The sequence below is a fragment of the Taeniopygia guttata genome, chromosome 32 (assembly GCF_048771995.1).
Source record: "Taeniopygia guttata chromosome 32, bTaeGut7.mat, whole genome shotgun sequence".
In the NCBI taxonomy this organism is placed as follows: Eukaryota; Metazoa; Chordata; class Aves; order Passeriformes; family Estrildidae; genus Taeniopygia; species Taeniopygia guttata.
In genome coordinates this window covers 2,299,603-2,324,123 of record NC_133057.1, presented here as the reverse complement: position 1 = coordinate 2,324,123, position 24,521 = coordinate 2,299,603, and the positions used below count along the sequence as shown (strand labels likewise).

The 24,521-nt window shown below is 49.4% G+C and overlaps 1 protein-coding gene across 3 annotated transcripts; it reads right to left on the bottom strand.

Annotated features, from left to right (window-relative positions):
* Window positions 1-17,163: 17,163 nt before the first annotated feature.
* Window positions 17,164-24,430, bottom strand: LOC115492664 (antigen peptide transporter 2). 3 transcript variants are annotated; one of them, XM_072920583.1, is made up of 13 exons: window positions 24,332-24,396; window positions 23,737-23,843; window positions 22,952-23,507; window positions 22,260-22,368; window positions 22,053-22,183; window positions 21,410-21,615; window positions 20,727-20,924; window positions 20,150-20,278; window positions 19,881-20,069; window positions 19,639-19,812; window positions 19,124-19,283; window positions 18,600-18,727; window positions 17,672-17,945 (listed from the first exon to the last, which is right to left on the bottom strand). In XM_072920583.1, the coding sequence occupies exons 3-13, from the start codon at window positions 23,448-23,450 to the stop codon at window positions 17,697-17,699; spliced, it is 2,172 nt and encodes a 723-aa protein (XP_072776684.1). In that variant the 5' UTR covers window positions 23,451-23,507; window positions 23,737-23,843; window positions 24,332-24,396; the 3' UTR covers window positions 17,672-17,696. The 3 variants fall into 3 exon arrangements, with proteins under 3 accessions (XP_041568250.2, XP_072776684.1, XP_072776685.1); XM_041712316.2 differs by lacking the exon at window positions 23,737-23,843 and having other exon boundaries at window positions 17,164-17,945; window positions 24,332-24,430; XM_072920584.1 differs by lacking the exons at window positions 23,737-23,843; window positions 24,332-24,396 and adding an exon at window positions 24,250-24,268.
* Window positions 24,431-24,521: the final 91 nt, after the last annotated feature.

The window sequence follows — 24,521 nt, the reverse complement described above, 5'->3', positions numbered from 1 at the left end:
TGATTGTGACCATGAGACAGCCATGCTCATGAGATGACCCTGGCTATGACCATGGACCAGGACCAGGACCATGAGATGGTTGTGACCAGTGGATGACCTTGAGATGACCATGCCATGACCATGAGGTGATCAAGATCTGGAGACAGCCATGACCGAGACCATGAGGTGTCCCTGAGGTCACCCCAACGTGATCCCCGAGATGACCACACCCAGGGGCTGTTGGAGTGAAAGCTCCTGAGGACACAGAGAGCAAAGGCTGAGTTCATGGCCCTGGAGATGAGGAGGGCTTGGAGAGAAGCCAGGAATTCCACAGGGTCTGGATTGGGAGTGGCAGGAGTGGGGGACACTGGGAATGAAGGACACTGGGAACAGGGGACAGCAGGAACAGTGGACTCCTAGAACTGGGGGACACTGGGATGCAGGACCACCACAAGCAGGAGGACACCAGGAATGAGGAACATTGGTAACAGGGCCCACCAGGAATGGGGAACTCTGTGAATGGAAAACACTGGGAATGAGAGACATCAGGAATGGAGGAGAGCAATATGGGAGACACTGGGAAAACAGGCACTGGAAATGGAAGACACCAGGACTGTGTGTACACTCTAACTGGGGGTCATGGGAAGAGTCCCAGGAAGATCCAGGAGGGTCATGTGCATTCCAGGATGTTTCCCAGGGGGATCCAGGTAAATCCCCAGGGATTCCCCGTGGTGGTGGATTTGCCCCGTGCCTTTTCCAGGCTACACCATGGTATAATAAATGATGCTCATTAGGCCTTGGCCTTGATGAACCTCACCTGGGCCAAGCTCTTCTTGAGCTTATCAGAAACACTGTGCATCCAGGCAGTGCTGCTGTGGAAGGAGAGCCTGATTTCTTTATGAGCAGCCTTGGAAACGATTTCTCTTGTCTTAATTAGACAAAATCCTTGTTTTCACACTTTGAAAGAAAGCTGCCCTCCCCAAAGTGGGGCCAGGATGAAAGCTTTTAGTGATAAAGGCCATCCCTTGGGGTCCTCTAGCAGCCCCTTGGAGCTGTGCAGGGCAGCAGCAGTGGTGAGCAGCTGAGTGCCTGCGGGCTGGGAACTCTCCTGTTTGCTGGACTCAGGGATCCCTCACTGTCAGTGCCCCCACTCCTGGAGGCCTCAGCCTTTTCCCTTTGGTGAGAAGGTGCCAAGGCTTCACTAGCTTGGAGAGGAATTTTTCACAGGTGCCTTGCAGTGACTCTTTATGTCTGTGTGCTTTTTGTGCGTGTACGCCATAGCAAACCTGGGAGAAATGATGCTGTCTTCAATGTTTAAGTACCTTAGATATCTGTGGGAATCCAGGGCTTCCCTCTGGCTGCCCTGGCAGGTCTGGTACCCTGGCAGGGGTCAGGAACCCCCCTGGACAGAGCCCCGAGAGACACTGTCTGTGATCTCTGTCCATAGAGAGGAGTTTTCAATCTTACAGCCCCCGGGACAAGATGGAGGAATTGGGTGTGTCTTGTCCTTTTCCTCCTTCTTCATGCCCTCCATGTTTCCATGTTTCACTGTGGTGTTGGCATTTTTCTGTTGGTTCAGGCTGGGGACACACTGTTTAACGTAGATGATAGATATTGGCACGTTATTGTAAATATAGCACAGGTAGTTTCTGGTATTTAATGTTTGTACCATCCCACTGAGGGCAGAGCCCCACACGCTGCCCTGCAGGACAGAGCTGCGGCAGGGCAGCAGAACATGTTATAGATAAGCAAGAATAAACAACTTTGAAAACCACCACAGATGAATTATGGCTTCTTCTTTGGCAACGGGGCAGAAAGACAGAGACTTTCTACAATCTCGGAATCACCAATACCCACAGATTCCAACAGATATCCAAGTTAGGCCTGTAAGTAAGCTTATTTTAAGTTCTATGCTAAGTTAAATGATATTAAGTTTTATTCCTTTGTTGAATTGTTAAGGTATAAGTACTGCTCAGTTTGAGTGCTGTTAAGCTTTTAGGCTGTATTCCTTTTTATCCTTGTCGTTTCTATCCTTTGTCACATGCACCTAAACAAACACACACACACGGATAGTTCATTTCTGTTTTGATTGACTGGATTTTGTTGTTGGTTTTTTTTTTCTTTTTCCCTTGGTCTGCCTTTACTGTCTGTAAGTAGAAGAATGAATCCTGCCGACGGACCTTGTCATGCTGTCGTTTTGAAACATAAACTTTAAGGCATTTAGAGATTTTGAGGAGCTAAGATTTTAGTTAGAAATAAGCCTTACTAGAGTTAATTAAAATAAGAATAATAAATGAGTAGACCTTGATGAAGTTAAGAGTTAGTAGTTAACTAATAATTAATTGCTTGTCAGCACAATGTTTGGTTAGCTGGGTTTATAATGAAGAATATAGAAACTGATAAATAGCTTTTAGGAACATAAGACAATTGTGGGCCTCCTCTGTTCTGAAACCAATTGAAGACAAGGAATGGGAGTTCTACCAAGAGTTCATTTGTCATACCCGCATTGAAAAGGTAGAAAGGTCAGAACGAGGAAGACTTCATTTACTTCCTCATTTTGGGACCCCTCCCCATGAAAGGGACCACCGACCCATTTCAAGGGACAAACTACGCATGCTTAATGGCTTTTGGAGTGATTAGCATACGAAGCGGGGAATGGGATGTACCAAAATTATGAATATGCATTTGTATTTTGTATATTCAATACTTGTATGGATAAAAAGACTCTGTAATCACCTGGAAGGGGCGGTGTGTATTTGGGAGCTATCCCGCACGCTGCCCGACGTCGAATAAACATACACTTTCTAACTTTAAACTGTTAGAGAGTTTTTGTCCGTCACAGTTAGATATTGATACTAGATCAATATCCATATTTTTTTAATAAATCAGTTTAATATTCAATCGGCTTTTCACTGATCCCCTGGCCGGGACTATTTTCCCGATGTCAAACCCTCGCTCCTTTCGCTGCCCACCGCTCTCGGCCGCTTCCACTCAAACATCTGCCCAGCGACCGGTGACGTCACGGCAGGCGCGGCCTTCCATTGGCGGAAAGGAAAGAGCGGCGCCACTCGCGGAGCTCTGCGGGGAAGTGGCGCGGGGCGAGCGGGACCCCCGGTCCGGGATCCGCTGAGCTGCCGCTCCCGGGCACTGGGGCGGCCCTGCGCTCCCTGTCCCAGTGCCAGGACCCGTGTGAACTCCCCACTCCACAGCACCGACACCCACCTGCCTCCCTTTACACTCCCAGCCCCCAAATGCCCCTTTTTCCTTGACCCTGGGAGCCCCTGGACCCCCTTTCCTGCCTTTCCTAGCCCACATACCCTCTCTTTCCTCAACACCAGGTGTTGGTGAGAGTGTCGCGGGAGACAAGCCTCATGCTGTCATGATCAACAAGTCTCAGTTTATTGGAATCGATTACAGTTTCTTTATACAAGTACTAATTAGTTCATACATATTGCAAAAACGAAGCTCAGGATTGGTTACCTTTCTATTAACACATATATCTCTTTGCGATAAGCCTTGCAGTTACTGTTTCTTTATACTTGATTATTTTTCTGCATACTAAGCAATATTTCATTTTTAATGAGACAGCTGTATGCTCAAGGTTGTTAGGAGATATCTGTCTCTCAAGGTTGTTAGGAGATATCTGTTTCTCAAGGTTGTTAGGAGACATCTGTTTCTCAAGGTCATAGTTTTCATGCTACAAGTCACGTATTCTCACACTCTCATCAACTTAACTCTTTCGTGTCTCTTGCTGCGCAGCCATTCTTCAGCTAAACTCTTGACAACCAGGGACCTTCTGGACCTCCTTTCCAGCCATCCGTGCTCTCCCCAGCCTGGCACCCCGATTTCCTTGACAGTGGGAGGCCCTACACCCACCTTTCCTTGACCCTGTGTTATAAATACATATTATATTGTTGGTTATTTGCAAATATTAAGATGAATTCTATATGTATAATGTTAAAATAACTTTGCTTTTATTTCTGCTATTAACAAAAACTTAGACATGGTAGTAATGGTAGCTGATGTAGTTATGAGTCAACTGTTTGGTCAGGATAACATCCAGTGAACATGAAATGAGGACCCTGCTATTGATCTGCCAGCTGTCAGCATCTGCCATCTGCAGAAAGTATGGACCAAGGCCCAGACTGGAAGTGATAAGGACAAGGAGCCAAAACCACAGCCAAGAAACAGGCATGCTCTAAAAAGGCAGACCCAAGGAGGGGCCATGCAAAATAGCTCCTGGGATATGTAAACTAGCTGATTTGGGTGGGAGGGGGGGATATGAATATGCATAAGGACCTATGAATATGCAACAGGCTGATGTAAAGAAATATGTATTTAAAGAGGCTCTCTGAAGACAACAGTGTGGTTGGCCATTTTTAACCCTTTGCTTTATTTCTGTTTCCTACTGTCTTTTTATTACACTTTTTAAATTTTACCAGAAAAGCGAACCTCATTTTTCACACCCTGGGATCCCCAAATCCCCTTCCTGGCTTTCCCAGCTTTCCCTGATACTGAAATCTGCTGGTAGATAAACTTTCTAACATCTAACATCCTGCATCATCTGTGCAGGACACATGCAGGATATCTCTTTATTCTGTGATCGAGGTGACACGTTACAGCCAGATATTTGTGCATCACAATCATACATATTCATTGTGATATATCTCCTAGATAATACAGAAACATCACTTTCGCAGAAGTAATTTCCATGCATCTGCCTCCTACTGGAAGGCATTTCATGGTCCTTGAGGACTGTCTAAAGGGGTGCCTGGTAGTCATATTCACTGGAGGCTTTGATATTAAAGGTGACCTTTCCCTGAATTTTTCCTTGGGTATGTGCTATTCCTTCTTGCTACATAACTTGCTCAAAACCCCTTTAGTAGTCCTTTTTATCTGTTTCTCCACTTGTTCCGGATACATTTATCATCCTGTGTGCATACCTTTACATCCTTTCATCACACCCTTTTCCTTTCCTTGATCCATGAGGCCCCCTGGAACCCCCCAATTTTTGTGTCCCCCCAGTTCTGCACACCCTGTGATTCTTGTCCAGGGACAGAGCCCAGCCTGGGATTTCCCAGTGTGTGGCCACGGGGTACCTGGACAGGAACCCTTTTGCTGGAGCAGGGCTGGATGGAGCCAAAGATGCCGTGGATGATGGAATATTGGATACCCAGACCTGGATTGTCAAGGGGAGCCAGTGCATGGCTGCAGGCAATCTGGAGATGCTGTGGAGCTGGGATAGCTGCAGTGGGGCTGTCTTGGGGTGATTTTATGTGAAAAACACCACTGACTTGTGTTAAAGTTTTAGAAGTTTAATAGTAATAAAATAGTTATAAAAATAGGAATAAAAATTAGAGCAATAAGAATTTGGATAGTCAAAGTTAGGACAATAAAGGACAATAAAAAGTAAAGAATTACAGATGCCTGGGTGTCTGGCACTCTGCCACAGAAACACACCTCACTAACAAAGGATTAACCCTTAAAAATAATAGCCTGTTGTATATTCATATATTTCATACATGATGCAAACGTTCTTTAAAAACAAAAGATGTCTTCTGCTTAATTTATGACCCCCTCCCCCCCCCATCTTGTAAATCAATTCCTTTGGCTCCTAGAAGTCTGGAAGAAGTCTGAACAGTCCCGATAAGGAGGTAATAATTCTTCTCTTGAAATCTTGGTGTCTTGTTGCTGTTATCTCTATCCAGATAGTAATTATACTAGCAAATAATGTCTTGATTATCTTTTGCATTCCTTGAGCCAGTTACAAAAAGCATCTTCCATCACATAGTTTCTATTTTAATATTATGCTATAGCCTAAAAACTGTATTTACCAAACTACTTAAAAGAGATTAATACAGCATAACTTTCCAACATAACACATACAGTGTTCATTTTAATATTTGCTATGAGCCAATCATATAACATGCATTTTTTGCATTTTATGAAGATGCTTTATTCCCTAATTGTCTGCTTTATGCCCAGAAATCGAATGCTGTAACTTTAACATGAAGCACTCGCTCTGGGTGGGGGCCTGTTAGATTGGTTTGTGGGTTTTTTTGCTAACGTGAAGCAAAAAGGGTTTTTTTCACTTCTATCTTGGAGTCTCTACCTGGACAGTACAAATCCTCTCAGCGATTTGTTTCTCCTTTTTCCTTAAACTGTTTTGGCTTGGTTTTTTTTCTTTCTTTGGCACGTCCAGGGAGCCGGCAGGACCACCCCGAACCCGAGACCTCGGAGGAGCTGAACCTACACGAGAAAGAACATTAAAATCCACCAACTTCGGCTGCACAAGGAGAAGACCCACGCCAGAAAATCCAACCTGTTCCCACCTGCTGTGAACTCTTTTCTCCTCCCGTCCCCATAGACAAAGAAAGGCAGTTGCCACCTTTGCCTCTTGGCCACACAGCGAGGTGGGGATGTGGTGCAAAGTTCAAAATTTTTTTTTTCTTCCTTCTTTTTTCTGTGCCTTGCAGGCACTCTTTTTGATTTTGGGGTTTTTTTTGTTTGTTTGTTTGTTGGGGTTTTTTTGTTGTTTGTTTGCTTTGGGGTTTGTTTTGTTTTGTTTTGTTTTGTTTTGTTGTTAATAAACAGGTTTTTGGGGTTTGTTTTCTCTTTATAGAAAACAACTAATTTTAGAGCATTTTCCTTCTAGAATTTGTCTCCAAATGAGGATATGGGGTGGGGGGGATCTGGGGGGAATCTGTGGGGCTGGGATCTGTGGGTTTGGAATGAGGATCTGTGGGTCTCCATCAGACTCTGGAGCTCCATAGGGCTGGGATGGGGCTCTCTGGGGCTGGGACACAACTCCATGGGGCTCCATGGGTCCAATCTACCCCTCCAAGTCTCCACAAAGTGCAGTGGGTTTGCAGCAGGTTTGCAGCTGCGACCTCCTGTTCAATGGGAACATCCATGGAATCTGTTGGGAAGGCTACAACGGATGGATTTCATCTTCAGGCTGGGATCCAGGGCTTTGGTGGTGGCTGATGGTGCTGCCTGGATGACCTGGGTGAGACCAGGCCAACCACAGGATGAATACCTGGAGCATACCTATGTGGAATGGCTTGAGAAGTACATTGGATATTGGTGCTCTACAGCACATTAGCACTGGGACGCAAATGTGGGAGTGGAATTCCCAGGGGAATGTGGGATTTGGGAGAGCAGATTCAGGAACACAAGAATTCCCAGGGGAATCCCATGGATGGATCTCACAGTCATCCTATTCCTATGACAATTCTGTGAATGGATTTCAGCTCCATCCCATTCTCACTGAAATTCCATAGGTGGATCTCACCATTGTCCCATTCCCATCAGAATTTCATGGATTGATTTTTCCATTACTCCATTCCCAGAACCCCCTGATGCCCATGTGTACAGAAAAGTGGAACATGGGACCCGGGCGCTGTCCTGCCACATGTATGGATTCTGCCCCAGGACCATCAGGATGAGCTGGATGAAGGGGGAGGAAATGCAGGATCAGGAGATTGAGTTGGGTGGAATCATTCCCAACAGCAATGGCACCTTCCACACCTGGGCCAGAGCTGAGGCACTGCCAGGGGAGCGGGAGCAGCACTGGTGCTGGGTGGAACATCCCAGGATGCTGGAGCTTGGGATCCTCATCTGGGGAAAGGCTGGGAATGCAGAATCTGTTAATTGGGAATTTGAGAATGAGGAATTTGGGAATGCAAAGCATCAGGGTGGGTACTCCCCTTCTCACCATCTTGCCCTTCCCAGAGCTGGAATCAAGCTGGAATCTCATCCTGGTGATGGTCGCTGTGTCTGTCATTGCTATGTCATGATCCTCATTGGATTCAGGATCTGGAAGGTCCGACCTGGTAATGTGGGATGGTGGCTGGGGATGAGCACCAATCCGCCCAACAGCGTTCTGGGGATCCTGCGCTGTGGGTGCTGATCACGCTTTATTTCCTTAGGGAAAAGGGAGGGGAATGGACACAGTACGGTGGTCAGTGAGTACCAGCAGGGTTATCAATGGTGTTGGTATGAGTTGCCAGCCCCTGGGCTGAGCTACAAGGGTTTTGGCCAATTCAATCTCTCATAACACTGCAGACATTTCAGTGTCCCCAGACCTGAAGGGGAATGGGTCTCAAACCAGTGAGAGCATCCAGACCGGGTCTTTCAAATGCCGTATATAAAGGAGGGATTGGAAAATAAAATCCTCTGTTGCCACACGAACACTGGGGTGAGGGGTCTCTGTCTCCTGCACCCCTCACCCCTCCACACATGACCTAAGACGTGGTGACTTCTGAAGTCATCAGAACTCAGGAGCACAGAGCAAAGGAGACAGACGGTGAAAAGCCTATATGGCAGTCAAAGCCAAATTATTAGGCATAACTGTTGCAGCATTTTTGAGAGAAAGAGGACATGAGTTATGAAATTTGAGCTACTCCAGTCTAGGCCTCAGATTTGGGCCTTGTGGGCCTTCAAGCCTCTGACGCAGTTAGAAATTCAGAGCTTGTGGCGCAGATAGAAATAGTCTTAAGGTGTGATGGGGACCACTGGGTTGTTTAGGTGTGAATTAGTATAGGTTTTATAGTGTAAGGCGTAGGACGTTTTAATGAAAAGGTAAACAATGTTAGCCTACCAATCAGAGTGTCTTTGTTTTTGCAAACTATGTGGAAGCTTATATAAACTACCACCTTATCTTGAATAAAGGGAGAACGCTTGATTAACCACATTGGTTTGGACCTGTGTTTGTCTTGTCCAGCTTTCCGTTTTTCTGAGATTCCCTGGCTTCACATAACATCTGTAATTATTAGGCATAATAGCTGGGTGAAGGCAGGAGAGCCAATACGGTGAAAAACTGGGACTTCTTGGGTAGACAGCGGAAACTGGACTGGAGTCACCTAGGAGACCATGGGGACCTGGATGGCAGCGCCACAAAACTCTGTATTGAAGGTACCGACATTTTTCTTTAAAAGAAGAGTGATAAACCACAATGAACAAGACCTACAAGCTTTACTCACACGGTGTGAAAACCATGAGCTGCACGTATCAGACGGGACTGCTGCAGATTTGCCCTTCTGGGAGACGGTTGGACAAAATATATTTGCAGCCATCTCATTTGGCATCAATGCAGCCATCAGTATTATAAAACCGTGGATGCTCGTTCTGGACTTGTGAAAACAACTGGATTATGAAAGGCAAAGGGGGAAGGGCAGTGAGAAGATCAGAGAAAAGAATGAGAAACAATTCTTATCTTCACTTGCTGCACCTGTTGTTGTGCACATGTGGAGTGTGTTGTGGAGATTTGTTTACCAAAGAGTGATTTCTTAATTGGCCACTGGTGATGGTATTTGGATTCTGCTGGAATCCTGGATGCTGAGAATTTTAGACTTTCCGTGCTGAAAGGCACAGACTCACAAGAGAACACTGTGTTTGACCTGAGGCTGTGGAGAAGACTAAAAATTGATTGATGGTACTGAGATTACTGGGTATGTAGTTAGTTAGAAGTGTATAATATCACAGGGTGAAAAACTTAGAGTTTGGAGTTTTAGAACATAGAAATAAATACGAAGCAAGATGGAGGTTTTAGGGCAGAGGCAGATTGTTCTTCTCCACCTTCTTCCTTCTTCTTCTTGTGTTTGGGTCGTATCTTGATATTGGACAGAAAAGTCTGCATTAGGGGTCTTGAGGGATCAGTTATTGGGTTAAAAGGGAAAATAGTCTAGGTGTCATTTCTTAATTGGGCAGCTTAGTTTTAGTTCAGCCTTAAAAGACACTGAAACTGTACACCTGTGGCCATTTTTGTGCTGTTTTCCTGCATGCAACGTCTGGTGCAGATGGCATACTGAAGTTTTGATAAGATAACAATAAACAAGAAGCTGAAGACCTAAATCATCATCCCCCTGCAGAACACCATGACAATACCACAGTCATCTGGCTGCTGACAGCCCTGCCAGATCCTGCAGGGGTCTGGGAAAAGGTAAAGCTTGCTGCTGATAGTAAAAAGGTTTTAAAATCATGGGGATCTGGGGAGTTAGGAGGAAAATTAAGCTTAGTAGGCCCTGGGAAAATACCCTGGGGAAAGTATAGCTCTTGTACTTGCTAGAACTGCACCTGTGTAACTAGTATATGATAAATGATATAACTGTTAGATGTGATGATTATTTAGTAATTAAATATAATTGCTGTTTAATTGTAAGAATGATAATGAGAAACTGTAGTCAGGGGCTTGAAAAGGATCACAAGAAACTCATGGTTGAATAAGATCAATGTATACAATAGAACAATATAAGTTTAATAATTAATATGTAAGTTATATAAGGATAGAATATAAAATATGTTCAGCTCGAAAGCCATGTCGGAGTCAGATTTGGGTCTGTACCCCTGATTCCCAGAGATTTACAATAAAAGCACTGCTTATAATCATATCCCGTGATTATGTGTGTTCCTGAACACTAACACTGCTATCCCAAGTGGAGACTATGAGGGAGCAGAACTTATTCATGTTCCTGTGTCAGGGGGCAGGATGAGACACCAGGAGTTTATCCCATAATAAGATGTCAGTGCAACAGGCTAGGACCAGGCAATAAATTACAAAGACTCTGTGCATTTACAGAAGGCTGATTATTTATTTTTAAAGAAACCCATACTTTTATACCCTAGTTCTCTGTAGATGGACCTAATTGGTCCTCCAATCAAGACACCATCACTGTTGGCCAATTAAGAAATCACCCCTTGGTAAACAAATCTCCATAGCACATCCCACATGTTCACAACAACTGGTGCAGCAGGCTAAGATAAGAATTGTTTCTCATTCTTTTCTCTGATCTTCTCACAGCCTTTCCCAGGACAGTGCCTGGGAAAATTGTGTGCCACTCTCTGTGGGCAGAGAGCTGCTACCACAATAGGGGACAGTGGAACTAGCTCTGATAAATACACCTCTTTTCAATGGCCAGCCCTATCTGAACTACATCAGCTTGTGGCCAAGCATGGTTTGGGTTCTACTGCATTTGCTAATATGCTACGGTTCTTAACCACCAAGGAGGTAACTCCCTTTGATATAAAGCATCTAGCAAAACCAATGTTTATGACTGTCCAATATACGATCTTTGAATCAGCATGGGAGAGCAGTGCTGAAAAACAGGGGTTAAATAATCTAAAGCTTCCATGGGAGGACCCACGTTATGGGGCAGGGATCCCTCAGGTTCTGGGTTTCATGTCAGTGGGTGATACAAGGCTCCAAGACAGGTTACACCCACTAACACTGGCACAAATAAAGGCATTGGGTCTGCAAGCACTGTTCAAAGTAGCTAATATGACAAAACATACCAAACATACTTAAAGACATGACAAGGAGTCAAAGAACCGTACTTAAAATTCATAGGGAGATTGCAAGATGCAATGGAAAAGCAACACCAACGAGGACTGCTGGAGAGTGATATAACTGTTACCTAATGAGGACCCATCACCAAATTACCTGCTAAGTGCCTGTGCTGTGTGTATTTCTCTCTCTGGGTTCCTGAGGGTCAGGGTGACCCCAAGAGAGATCCAAAAAGAGTCTTTGCTTCCCTAGCCTGAATGCACCAAATGAGGTGTCTTGGAATGCTTCCAATTGTGCTTTTCCAAGGTTGTTTATTTCTTCTTATCTATAACATTTTCTCTCTGACCTGCCGAGCTCTGGCTAGCAAAGAGGCCATAGCATTCTGCTCTCCCTCTCGGGCAGTGTTTACCTTTTATATCAAAAGTTACGTATACTATGTTTACAATTTTTTACCAATACCTAACATTTATGTTGGACAGTGTGTCCCTACCTTAAACCAATAGAAAAGTGTCACTATCACAGTAAGACATGGAGGACAAGAAGAAAGGAAAGAAGGCTAAGACACGCCCAGGTTCCTCCATCTTGTACCCCTGAATTACATTCTAAAACCCCAAAATTCTACTTTTCCACCCTGTGTTAGTTCAAATATCACACTACTAAAACCCTTGTGACTTGTAATTCCTCGTTCAAAACTGACAGTTTTCCACAGGCTAAAATCAAAGCCACAGATGTTTTTGACTTCTTTCCAGGCTCTCTGAGACCCCTGCTAGGGTCTCGAGACAGCCAGGCCAGCCAGAGGGATGTTCTGGACTCTGACAATGCTGAGGTTGGATCCAATTTTCATAACATGACTACGTTAGCAGATTCTGTAACAGCTGCTGTGAGGGCAGCACCTCAATGCTTCTGGTGTGGTCAGCAAGGCCACCTGAGAGTGAACTGTCCCCACAAGTCCTTTCCACAGAGGATATTTCAAGGACAGAACAGAGCATATACCAGCTGCAGCCAATGTGGAAGGACCAGACATATAACCAAGGTATGCAAGTCAAAGGTTCATGCTCATGGGCAATTTCTCAAGGACCAGGGAAAGAGGATACCGAGCGCAGACAGAAATCACGTGGTGGCACGAGTGATTTCCCACCCCTTTGTGGTGTGGATGTGCCCACCCCTGTCACAATAATTGTATGTACTTCACAGGTACACAGAGCCTCGGCAGCTGATCGGGGAAGGGTCGAGTGCATTGTTAATTGGAAAGTGCAGTACCACAATGTAAGGTTTAATTGTACACCCTAGTGTTATCGAAACAAGTTTTGCTGGACAAATACATGCAATGGTTTCCACCCCTACTCCACCTGTGATCATTCCCAAAAAACCTAGAATTGCTCAACTTGTCCTTTTTAAGTCTTATATTCCCAAAACATATTCTAGAAAAGAAGGAGATCAAGGCTTTGGATCCACAGGAGAACCCAAGGTGAACTGGACTCGGGTTGTGGGTAATCAAAGACCCAACATGGTTTGTACTGTGACCATGCTCAAGGTAAAGCCCTCACAGATAAAGGTCAGTGTGATGATTGACATAGGAGCAGATATCACCATCATCTCTGCCAACACATGGCCTCTACTACACCTTCAGGATCTGCCACTGCTGGCCTTGGAGGGCTCACACAGAGCTGCTTAAGCAGCAATCCTGTGTTGACAAAGAATCCTGAGGGCTAAACAGCAACAATCTGGCCGTACATCACTGCTGCACCACTGAACCTGTGGTGGGGGGACGTTCTGTCTGCATGGGGAGTTCAGGTGGCGATGGATTTTTAACAAGGCCACTGTGTTGACAGGCCTAAGGTGCTCCACACCAGCTCTAAAATGGCTGTGTGGAGCCACAGTGGAGCCACAAATCAGCCTGTGTGGATACTACAGTGACCCCTTGAGATACAGGAGCTAGATGCCCTAAAAATCATTAGTACAAGAACAGCTATGAGCCCTTGGAACACCCCTGTAGTTGGTGTAAAAAAAGAAATCTGGTAAATGGAAGTTGCTCCATGACCTGAGAAGAATCAGTTTGGTGATGGAGGGTATGGGGGTGTTTTGCAAGCTAAAATGCCTTCTCCTACAATGATACCTGCCTCCTGGGACATCCTGATTGTGGACCTAAAAGATTGTTTTTTCACTATTCCACTGCACCCAGATGACACCCCAAAGTTTGCTTTCACAGTGCCTCCCATTAATAACACTGCACCAGTGGAACATTATCAATGGCGTGTACTTCCATAAGGAATGCAGAACTGTCAGAATCTGAGGTATTGATGATTCTGAGATAGTAAAAAGTCTCTGTCTTTCTGCCCCATTGCAAAGAAGAAGCCATAATTCATCTGTGCTGTTTCAAGGTTGTTTATTCTGTTTATCTATACCATGTTCTGCTGCCCTGCCGCAGCTCTGTCCTGCAGGGCAGCGTGTGGGGCTCTGCCCTCAGTGGGATGGTACAAACATTAAATACCACAAACTACCTGTGCTGGATTTACAATAACGTGCCAATATCTGTCACCTACATTGGACAGTGTGTCCCCAGCCTAAACCAACAGAAAAATGCCAACATCACAGTGAAACATGGAGGGCATGAAGAAGGAGAAAAAGGACAAAACACACCCAATTCCTCCATCCTGTCCCCTTTGAACCCCTGATCTAGAATCCTAAAATTTTACTTTTGCACCCATGCCACACTTAATTATTACTTATATCAAACACTCAGAGCTTGTAATTCATCCTGTGAGATTGAAAACTCTTTTCCATGGACAGAGATCAGAGACAGTGTCTCTGGGGGCTCTGTCCAGGGGGGTTCCTGACCCCTGCCAGGGTCCCAGGCCCTCCTGGGATTCCCACACAGAACAGTCCCAGTGTCTGTCAGTGGAACGTTGCACAAGCACTCCCATCCATGACAGAACAGTTTCCAGGGGCATACTGTTATCACTACATGGATGGTATTTTGGAACTCTCACAGATCCAGCCAAACCTGCTGCAAGCATTGAAGTCATTTGGGCTGCAGGTGGCGACAGAGAAAGTGCAACAGCAAGCACCCTGGAAATATTTGGGACTTAAAATAATGATTCAAACTGTACAGCCACAAGCAATTCAATTTTCAACCAAAATTGAGACTTTAAATGGTGCACAGAAACTTTGGGGTACTATTTAACGGGTCAGACCGTATCTGGGAATAAACAGTTCACAATGAGCACCCCTTATCTGACCTCCTGAAAGGGAATCCCGACTTAACTTCCCCCAGAAAACTAATCCCAGAGGCAAAAACTGCTCTCGAAACAGTAAAGCAAGCTATCACAAACAGACAGGTCCACTGGATATGCCCAGAGCTGTGTATCACCATATTCTTTATCATTGTTGACTCTCATTTTACTGGTGTTATTGGGCAGTGGAACACACAGTGGCCTGACCCTTTGCACTTTCTAGAGTGGGTGTTTTTACCTCACCAATCAAAAAAGACGGCTCCTACCATCTCTGAGCTAATTGCACAGCTAATCATTAAATACTGTCACAGGTGTCTGCAACCGAATGCAAAAGACCCTGCCTAAATCATTATTCCCATAAAACAAGAGGAATTTGAGTGGAATCTTGCTAACTGCACAGCCTTGCAATGCACCCTTCATAACTTTACTGGACAAATCACTCACCACTTATCAAGCCACAGATTGCTAAAGTTAAGTGGTGAAACTACACTCCCTCTAAAGCCCCATAATAGCTGAACACCCCTAAAGGGTGTTGTGGTGTTTACTGATGGCTCTGGGAAAACAGGAAAGGCCATTGTGACATGGGTAGAAACATTGGAGGGACGTGAGAACGGATCACCTCAAATAGCAGAGCTATGGGCTGTAGCTTTGGCTTTTCAACACTTTCCCCACTGTCCCCTAAATGTCGTAACTGATTCTGCATACGTGGCTGACATCGCACAAAGGTTAGACCTGGCACTCCTAAAAGAGATTGATAATGCACAACTGTTTAAATTGCTAAAATTTCTGTGTCTAGCCATCCAGGCCAGGACTTACTCATACTACATCCTACACATCAGGAGCCACACAGATTTGCCAGGTTCTATCACAGAGGGCAATGCCAGAGCAGTTCTGCTAGCCCTGCCTGGGCAGCACCACAGCCAGACAAGCTGCCACAAGCAAAGGCATTGCACAGTTTTTTCCACCTAAGTGCTCGAGCTTCACAACAGCAATTTCAGCTGCCAAATGCTTTCCAAACTTTCCAAACTTTTCCAAAAACACAGATGCTGATAATATTGTTAGCATCTGTGCTGACTGTCAAGGTCACGCTGCACCACTGCAGATGGGCATGAACCCTCATGGACTGCGTGCTTTGCAAGTCTGGCAAACTGATGTCACACACATCCCTGAGTTTGGCCATTTAAAATACACCCATGTCTCAATTGACAGCTTTTTCTCAGTTATATGGACTACTGTACATAGAGGGGAAAGAGGATGGGATGCCATTGCACACTGGCAATCAGCTTTTGCAGCCTTGGGCATTCCTCAAACCATCAAAACTGATAATTAATGGCCCTGTATACACTTCACAGAAAACCAGGCAATTTCTACAGCTTTGGGGTGTATCACACCAAACTGACATCCCTCATTTACCAACTGGACAAGAGATACTGGAAAGGGCACATCAGAGTGACTGATGACTACCTCATGGAAATCTGGGACTGCAGTTCACATGACGACTCGATCTGATTACAGATTATTTCTCTGTTTACAAACTGTTTTCTTTGTCTGCAGATTGTTTCCTAGTTTTCAAGCTGTTTTCTTTTTCTTCTTTAATGAGGTTTAAATAATTCCTGTTCTTACAGACTGTTTTCATTTTCTTCAAGGGTTAAATGATTTGTTGTTTTTACAAATAAGTTGCAATCTGTAACCTAATGCCTGTGGCTCTCCCCTATCGGGTCCTGGACATAAATGCTGCAGCTATAATGCAAATCAAAATTTATAGAACAGAAAGTGTGAGATGATGGAGTCACAATGCCAGCCCCTGGGCTGAGTGGCAAGAGTTTTCACCAATTAGATCTCTCATACGACTGCAGGCATTTCAGTGGCCCCGAGTGGATCTCAAACCAATGAGAGCATCCAGACTGGGCCTTTCAAATGCCATATATAAAGGAGGGCATGGAAAATAAAACCCTCTGTTGCCACACAAACATTGGGGTGAGGGGTCTCTGTCTCCTGCACCCCTCACCCCCCACACATGACCTAAACCAGTGGCAGATCCAGCTCTGGATCACCTCCATGCAGATGAACCCTGGTGTGTGATCCATGCTGGAATCTCACCGATCTTCTCATTCTGCAGAAACAGGCAGAGAAACCAATTTCTTGACCACAGGTAGAGAGTGGGATTTGTGTGGGATTCCACAAGGAATACAGGGCAGGATTCCAGACCAGGGCATGATACCAGATCGGGATCAGGTAGAATTCTAAAGTGTATCTGGGTTGGATTCCAGAGTAGGATCAGGTGGGATGGATGGAGCAGCACTGAAGTGGGATTCCAGATCAGGATTGGAGGCATTCCAAAGCAGATCAGGTGCTATTGATGGAGCAGGATTGGGGCACAATGGATACAGTAGGATCTGGTGGGATTCCAGAGTAATTCCTGCTCTCTGTGGGCTCTTCAGCCAGATCCAGACCATGGGATGGGGACAGAGACAGAGTGACACCAACTCTTACTCTCATCCCATCAGGAATCACCACCTGAATGATCCACGGTGACAGGTCCAAACCCTTCCCTCTCCCTGCAGAAAGCTGCAAATTGCTGGCAGAGCTCGTCCTGCTGTTCCCACCCATCACATAGCCCATCCCAACAGATTGACTTCCTGTTTCCCCATGTTTTAAACAGAAGAATTTCTATTATTCCAAATGTTTTAATTCTGGTGTGAAAATATCCTGGTTTTGGCAATGAATCCCAGTTCCCTCCTCCAGTGCCCAGCACTTCCTATCAGGGAACCAGGAATAGAAAAGGGGACATGGGGAACTGGGATGAAGACACTGGGGATAGGGATGGGGACAGTGGGAAAGGACTGGGGACACCAGGAGCTTGGAGTGAGCACAGCAGGAGTGGAATGAGGATATGCCCATGCCCAGATCCGTTCCTTGGGATTTATTTCCCACTCTGTGTCCCATGTCCAGGAGGAGACATGGGGACCAGGAATCATGGGGACACGGTGGGGCTTGGATACAAGGAAGGATACAGGGGACACAGACATCCACTGGGGGACACAGTGAGGACATGGGGGACACAGGGACCAAGGTGACACAGGGAGCTGAGATCCAGAGGATGTGGAGATAAGGGATTCACAGGACACTGTGACTGGGGACACCAGGAGCTGGTTGGGGACACAAACACCGGGAATGGGGACACTGGAGCTAATTCCCCTTTATCTCCTGCCAGATGCAGCCCCCTTCTCGCTGCCCATCCTGGAGGCCTCAGGCTGCCCAGTGCTGCCTCCTCCAAGGAGCAGGCGGCTGTAGGCCCCGCAGTGCTCCCGCAGCTCCGCTGGTGTTCCCTTCTCCACCACGGCTCCGTGCTCCAGCACCACGAGGCGATCGGCCGCATCCAGCACCCGCGGCCGGTGGGACACGACCAGCACGGTCTGGGCCAGCCCAGCACGCACCCAGCGCTGTGCCTGGAGCCAGAGGACTCTCATCCCATCCCATCCAACTCAGTCCTACCCAGTCCCACCTGATCCCACCCAGTCCCAACCAACCAGCCTCACCCCACCGTCCCATTTCTCTCAGTCGCACTCTAACCCCACCATCCTGTTCTTACCATCCCACCTCCCTGTTCTCCATCCCATCCCCTTGCCCACTATGCCATCCTCTCCACACCATCCCCATCCCCACCGTCTCATTCTATCCTACTCCCACCACCCCAACCCTTCCCATTGCATTCCATCTCTCTGTCCTCATCCCAGCATTCCTATCCCCTCCATTCCCACCCCATCTCACCCCACCCCACCCTCCACTATCACATCTCCTTGTCGTCATCCTTTGATTCTACTTTCCTGCCATCCTACACCCCTGGTCTCTATCCCATCCTCACCATTCCCAGCCTACTATCCTGTCCTATTTCTCCACCTTGTTGACTCACACCACCCCATCCACTCCCTGTCTTCATCACATCATTCCCACTCCATCCCAATCATTATCCCTTATTCCCACCACCCCATCTCTCCAGTCCCCATCCCACCCTCTCATCCCAGCCATCCCACCCTTCCACACCCCATTTTCACCAACTGCACCCCTATCCAGACCAAACCCCTCCATCCCACCCCACTCACCGCTCCCTCATCTCCATCATCCAGTGCTTCGTCGAGGATGAGGACAGCCGGACGCCGGAGCAGAGCCCGGGCCAGGGCCACACGGCGCCGCTCCCCTGCTGCCAGCCGCCCCCCATGCTCCCCCACCTCTGTGGGAGCAATCACATGGGATCAGTGGGATCCTGCCCTGGAGTTCTCTCTCTTCCCCCCACCCCTTGTGCTCCCCTCTCTCTAGGGGGGATTCCTGGGATCAGTGGGATCCCAGCCCGAGAGGTCCCCCCACTTTGCCCTACCCCCTACACTCCCTAAGCACTGTGTCAGCAATCCCACAGTGGGATCAGCAGGATCTGACCTCAGGGATCCCCTGCACACCACACCATCTGCCACCCACCATGCTCTCCCATCTCTGCCAAGGATCCTGGGATCAGGGGCATGTGCCCGAGGGATGCCACATCCCCCCAGCTCTCATCAATATCCCAGCCCCACTCCAACCCCAGGATGAAGTCCCAGGCCCCAGGATTCCCTTGGTATCCCCCAGCTCTCACCAGTGTCCCAGCCCTGCTCCAATCCCTGGATGAAGTCCATGGCTCCAGCAGCAGTGGCGGCCTCCTGCAGCTCTGACTCTTTGCAGTGGTCCAGCCCCAGCACAACGTTTTCACGGATTGTTCCAGAAAACAGGAGGGGATCCTGCTCCACCAGCACCACCTGCCCCAGCCACAAGCCCTGTAATGCTGTCCCCGTCCCTGTTCCACGACCCCATCCCACCTTGGTGTGCCCACAGTCTCCATCCCTGATCCCATTGTCCCCATCTGTATCCCCACTGTCCCCACCCCTGTCTTCCAGATTTCCATCCCCATCCCTGTCATCCCCATCCCATTTCCCAATGTTCCATCCCATGTCCTGTTGTCCCCATCCTGTTCCTGGTGTTCCCATCCCTCTTCCCAGTGTCCCCATTCCTGCTCCTGATGGCCCCACCCATGCCTCTGTGGTCCCAGTTCCATTTCAGTGTCCCCATCTCATCCCCATTTTCCAGTGTTCCCAGTGTCTCTGCTGTCCCCACCTTGCGGTGCAGGTACTGGTGTTCATATTCTGGTAGCGGGATCCCATCCAGCAGCACTGTCCCACTCCCAGGATCCCACAGCCGCTCCAGCAGCGCTACAGCCGTGCTCTTCCCGCTTCCATTGGGCCCCGCCAGTGCTGTCACCTCCCCAGAACGCACCTCAAAGGTCACGTCCTGCGGGATGGGGACGGGTGATGCCAGAATTCTGACCCCTGGGAAGCCCCACCTGCCCCCAGACCCACCTTCAGCACAGGGTGCTCTGGATTCCCAGGATATGTGAAGGAGACCTTCTGAAAAGTGACGTGGCCCTGAAGCTCGGGGGGCTCCCGCGTCCCCCCAAGATTCCCTGTGGGTTTCCGATCCAGGTATTCCCAGATCTTCTGTCCAGCAGCTGCATTGGTCAAGAATGCATTGAAGCCATGGAGCAGCACCTGGGGAGAAAGAAGGGCGTGGCACCGGGATGGACAGAAGTACGGACGGATGGACAGACACATGGATTCCATGAGATCACCTGGACATGGCTGCCAATCCTGTCCTGGTACAGCAGGAAGGTGACGAGGACCCCAGGAGTGATGTAGCTGTCACGGAGCTGCTGGTGGCTCCGGAACAGCACCAGGACCCGGATGAACAGTTGGAGCATCTGTGGGTGGGAACAGGGATACTGGTGCCCCCAATCCACTGGTGTTCCCATTCTGCCTGTCCCCATCCTACTCCTGGTGTCTTGTATCTCTGTTCCTGGTGTCCTCATCCCTGCTCCTGGTGTCCTCATTCCAGTCCTGACATCCCCATCTCACTCTTAATGTCCCTATTCCTGATCCTGATGTTCCCAACCTTTGTCCCAGTGTCCTCATCCTGTTTCTGTGGTCACCATTCCCATTCCTGGCAAGCCTGTTCCTGATCCCAATGTCCCTGCTTCCTGTCCCACCATTCCTGGTGTCCCCATTCTGCTCTCAATGCCTCCATCACAGCTGCTGGTTTCCTATTCCTGGTCCCAGTGTCCTCATTTCTAGCATCCCCATTCCCACTGTTTTCATCCCTGATCCTGGCATCCCCATTCCCTGGTGTTCTCACTCCCAGTCCCCCCTGACCCTATGGGCAAGGGTGAAGAATGCCAGCTCCAGCTCCATCTGCTCCTTCAGCTTCAGCTCCTTGGCCAGGTTGCACCTGTGCTGCTCCTCCTCCTCCTTCTCCGCCGAAAAGATACGGATTGTCTCGATGGCGGCAACAGATTCCTGCACCCCTGCGGCTGTCCGAGCGGATGCTTCCATCATGGATTGCTGAAGTGCCTGTGGCAGCAATGGGGGATCTCCAGCTTTCCCAGGTCACCTTCCTGGCCCACCATCCTCATCCCATCACCAGCGTTCCCATCCCACCACACCCACTGCATCCCCACTATTACATTCCCACCATCCCACACCCCTCTCTCTCACCCTCACCATTCCCATCCATTCTCCCAGTCCTAATCCACCCATGCCCATCCTCATCCTATCCCCACCCTGTCCCTTCCTCACCATCCCACTTTACCCCATCCTTCTCTTCGCATCCACACCATTCCCATCTCCATCATTCCATTCTATCCTCATGTCAGCACTCCCACCATCCCACTTCCCTGGTCTTCATCCCACCGTTTCCATCTCCACCATCTTCCTTTCCATTCTCCACCCCATCCTCACCATCACATTCCCCTAGCCTCCATCCCAGCTCCACCATTCCCACCCCCTTATCCCACCTCTGTGTCCCCCTCCCACTCTTTCCCTCCTGTATTCCTGACCTGTTTCCGGGCGCTCTGGATACGGTGGATGGCGATTCCAAAGGGCACCTCCAGAAATGCCAGCAGCGCCAGTCCTGGTGCCAGCCCCACCATGAACGTCCCCACCACTAGGGACATCACCAGGCTTCGGAGCAGCTGGTTGGCTCCCATCGGTACTGACATGCACACCCGTGGCACTTCCAGGGAAAACTGAGCCGAGAGCTCAGCTGCAGGGTGGGAAAAGAGGTTGGGATCATGGCAGGATGGGAATGATGTGATGGGGACCGGTGGGATGGGATGATGGAAATGGGTGTGGAGATGGTCAGGGTGAAACGGGATGGGACAGTGGAGATGGGATGGTGGGAATGGAGATGGTGGGATGGGGTGATGGGATGGTGGGAGGAAGCTGGGGATATGCAATAGGATAGAGGCATGGGAATAAGAATAATGGGATAGAACAGTGGATAGAATGGGAAAGTGGGATGGGAACAGGATGAGACATTAGAGTAGAATAAAGCCAGGAAGATGGGATGGGATGGGATGGGGTGGGATGGGGTGGGATGGGATGGGATGGGATGGGATGGGATGGGATGGGATGGGATGGGATGGGATGGGATGGGATGGGATGGGATGGGATGGGATGGGATGGGTCACACCCCATTACCTGCTGGCGTTCCCTGGAAGAAGTCCAGGTCTTGGTGCACCAGGTGGGAAAAGAGACGGAGGCTCAGGTTCTTATGGAGACGTGCTTTCAACAGCATGAAGAAAGACCCACGGCACCCGGAAAACAGCACACTGTGGGGACACAGGGGCACAGTGACATCAGGGGATTGGGGACATTGGGACAGGCCCTGGGAATGCTGCAACCCACCTTGTGGCTCCAGCAGCCGCCACCATCCCGACAGCTCCGGTGGTGAGTCCATCCCCACTCCCGATGGCATCCAGCACCTTCCCAGTGACGTACGGTCCTGAGGTCTCCCCTGGGAGTCACCGAGACTGTGTCACCATGGCTCTGACCACTGACACAGGGGGACCCTGGTTTGTGAGGGGCAGGACCCAGTCTGGGGAGTGGGGATATAATCGGGGCACAATTTGGACAGGAGACAGTTTAGAGGGGCCAGGACCCAATTTTGGGGGTTTAGTGCCAAATGTAGGAATTTTACACGTATTTTTTGGGTGTTCAGCACACAATTTTATGGGTCAGAACCTAAACATAGGAGGTCAGGACCTTAAGATCTCAGGTCTTAGAGGTCAACATCCACTTTTGGGCATCAGACCAATCAGGTTGAGGGTCAGCACCCAATTTTGGGGGTCCAACAGTCAAGTCTGCAGGGTCAGAACCCAATTTGGAAAGTTAGCACCCAATTTCAGCAGGGTCAGCACCCAACTGAAGGGATCAACTCACAATTTAGGGGGGTCACCACTCAGTTTTAGTGTGGTCATCGCCTATTTAGCGTCTCAGCACTTCTATTTTTAGGGACCAGCATCCAATTTGGGGGGGGTACCAAACTGGGGGGGTTCCCAATTTGGGGCTGCCAAACCCAAATTTGGACTGTCACCCACCAACGATCGCCAGCACGAGGCAGAGAAGAGCAGCTCCAAGGACTTTCCGCTCCTCCCAGGTCAGTGCCAGAGTGCGCCAGACGGTGCCAGGAGCCTTGGGAACGTCGCCGGGGGTCTCAGGGACACCGCCGGGCACCGGGGGCGTGGTCCAGGCCAGCAGGGCCAGTGTGGCAGCGGCGTGGGTGACCCCGAGCCAGGCGGGCGCGGTGGCCAACAGCCCCGGCCCGGCCCCGGGCTGCCCCAGGAGGTGCTGGAACGTTCCGAAGACCGCGGGGGTGGTGGCGACGGTGACGGCGGCCGCGGTGGCACTGGAGGGACGGCGAGGGGCCAGCAGCCAGGTGGCCACGGCCAGGACGGGCAAGCGCAGGGCGGCCTCGAGCCACACGCCCACCAAACCCAGCGGCGCCAGCAGCGGCACCAGTGGCGCCAGTAACACCAGTGCCAGGGCATCAGCCGCCAGCAGAACAGCGGGCAGGAGACCAGCAGACAGCAGCGCCATGGTGGGACCAGTACAGACCAGCGATCCCTGTGCGGCTCCCGGGGAATGACCAACAGCCTGTCAACCCACCAGTTAAAACCAGTTAGGACCATGGCGCTCCCCTGTCCACACCAGTGCTCCCAGGCTAAACTACCATGCTACCAGTTCAGCGTCCTGAGCTGAGCAGCCCACACCAGTGCTCCCAGTCCAGCCTGGTGCACTCCCCTGTCCACACCAGTGCTCCCAGTCCAGCCCTCTCAGCTCTCCAGCCCATATCAATGTTTCCAGTCCAGCTTGGGGCACTCACCAGTCCTCACCGATGCTCCCAGTCCAGCCTGGAGTGCTCCTCAGTCCATACCAGTGCTCCCAATTCAGCCTGGGGTGCTCCCCAGTCCAGACAAGGCACTCTCCAGTCTGGACGAGGCAATCCCAGTCCAGACAGGACGCTCCTCAGTCCACACCAGTGCTCCCAGTCCAGCCTTGTGCACTCCCCTGTCCACACCAGTGCTCCCAGTCCAGCCTGGCGCACTCCCCTGTCCACACCAGTGCTCCCAGTCCAGCCTGGTGCACTCCCCTGTCCACACCAGTGCTCCCAGTCCAGCCTGGTGCACTCCCCTGTCCACATCAGTGCTCCCAGTCCAGCCTGGTGCACTCCCCTGCCCACACCAGTGCTCCCAGTCCAGCCTGGTGCACTCCCCTGCCCACACCAGTGCTCCCAGTCCAGCCTGGTGCACTCCCCTGTCCACACCAGTGCTCCCAGTTCAGCCCTCTCAGCTCTCCAACCCATATCAATGTTTCCAGTCCAGCTTGGGGCACTCACCAGTCCACACCAGTGCTCCCAGTCCAGCCCTCTCAGCTCCCCAGCCCATATCAATGTTTCCAGTCAAGCTTGGGGCACTCACCAGTCCTCACCAGTGCTCCCAGTTCAGCCCCCCAGCAGCTCCCAGACAATTCCATAAAGGTTTCGTTTTCAATCCCCCGCCCCTCCCCGCCCAAACCCCGCCCCCTCCTGCCCAAACCCCGCCCCCTTTCGCCCAAACCCCGCCCCCTCCCGACCAAACCCCGCCCCTCCCCGCCCCAAGCCCCGCCCCC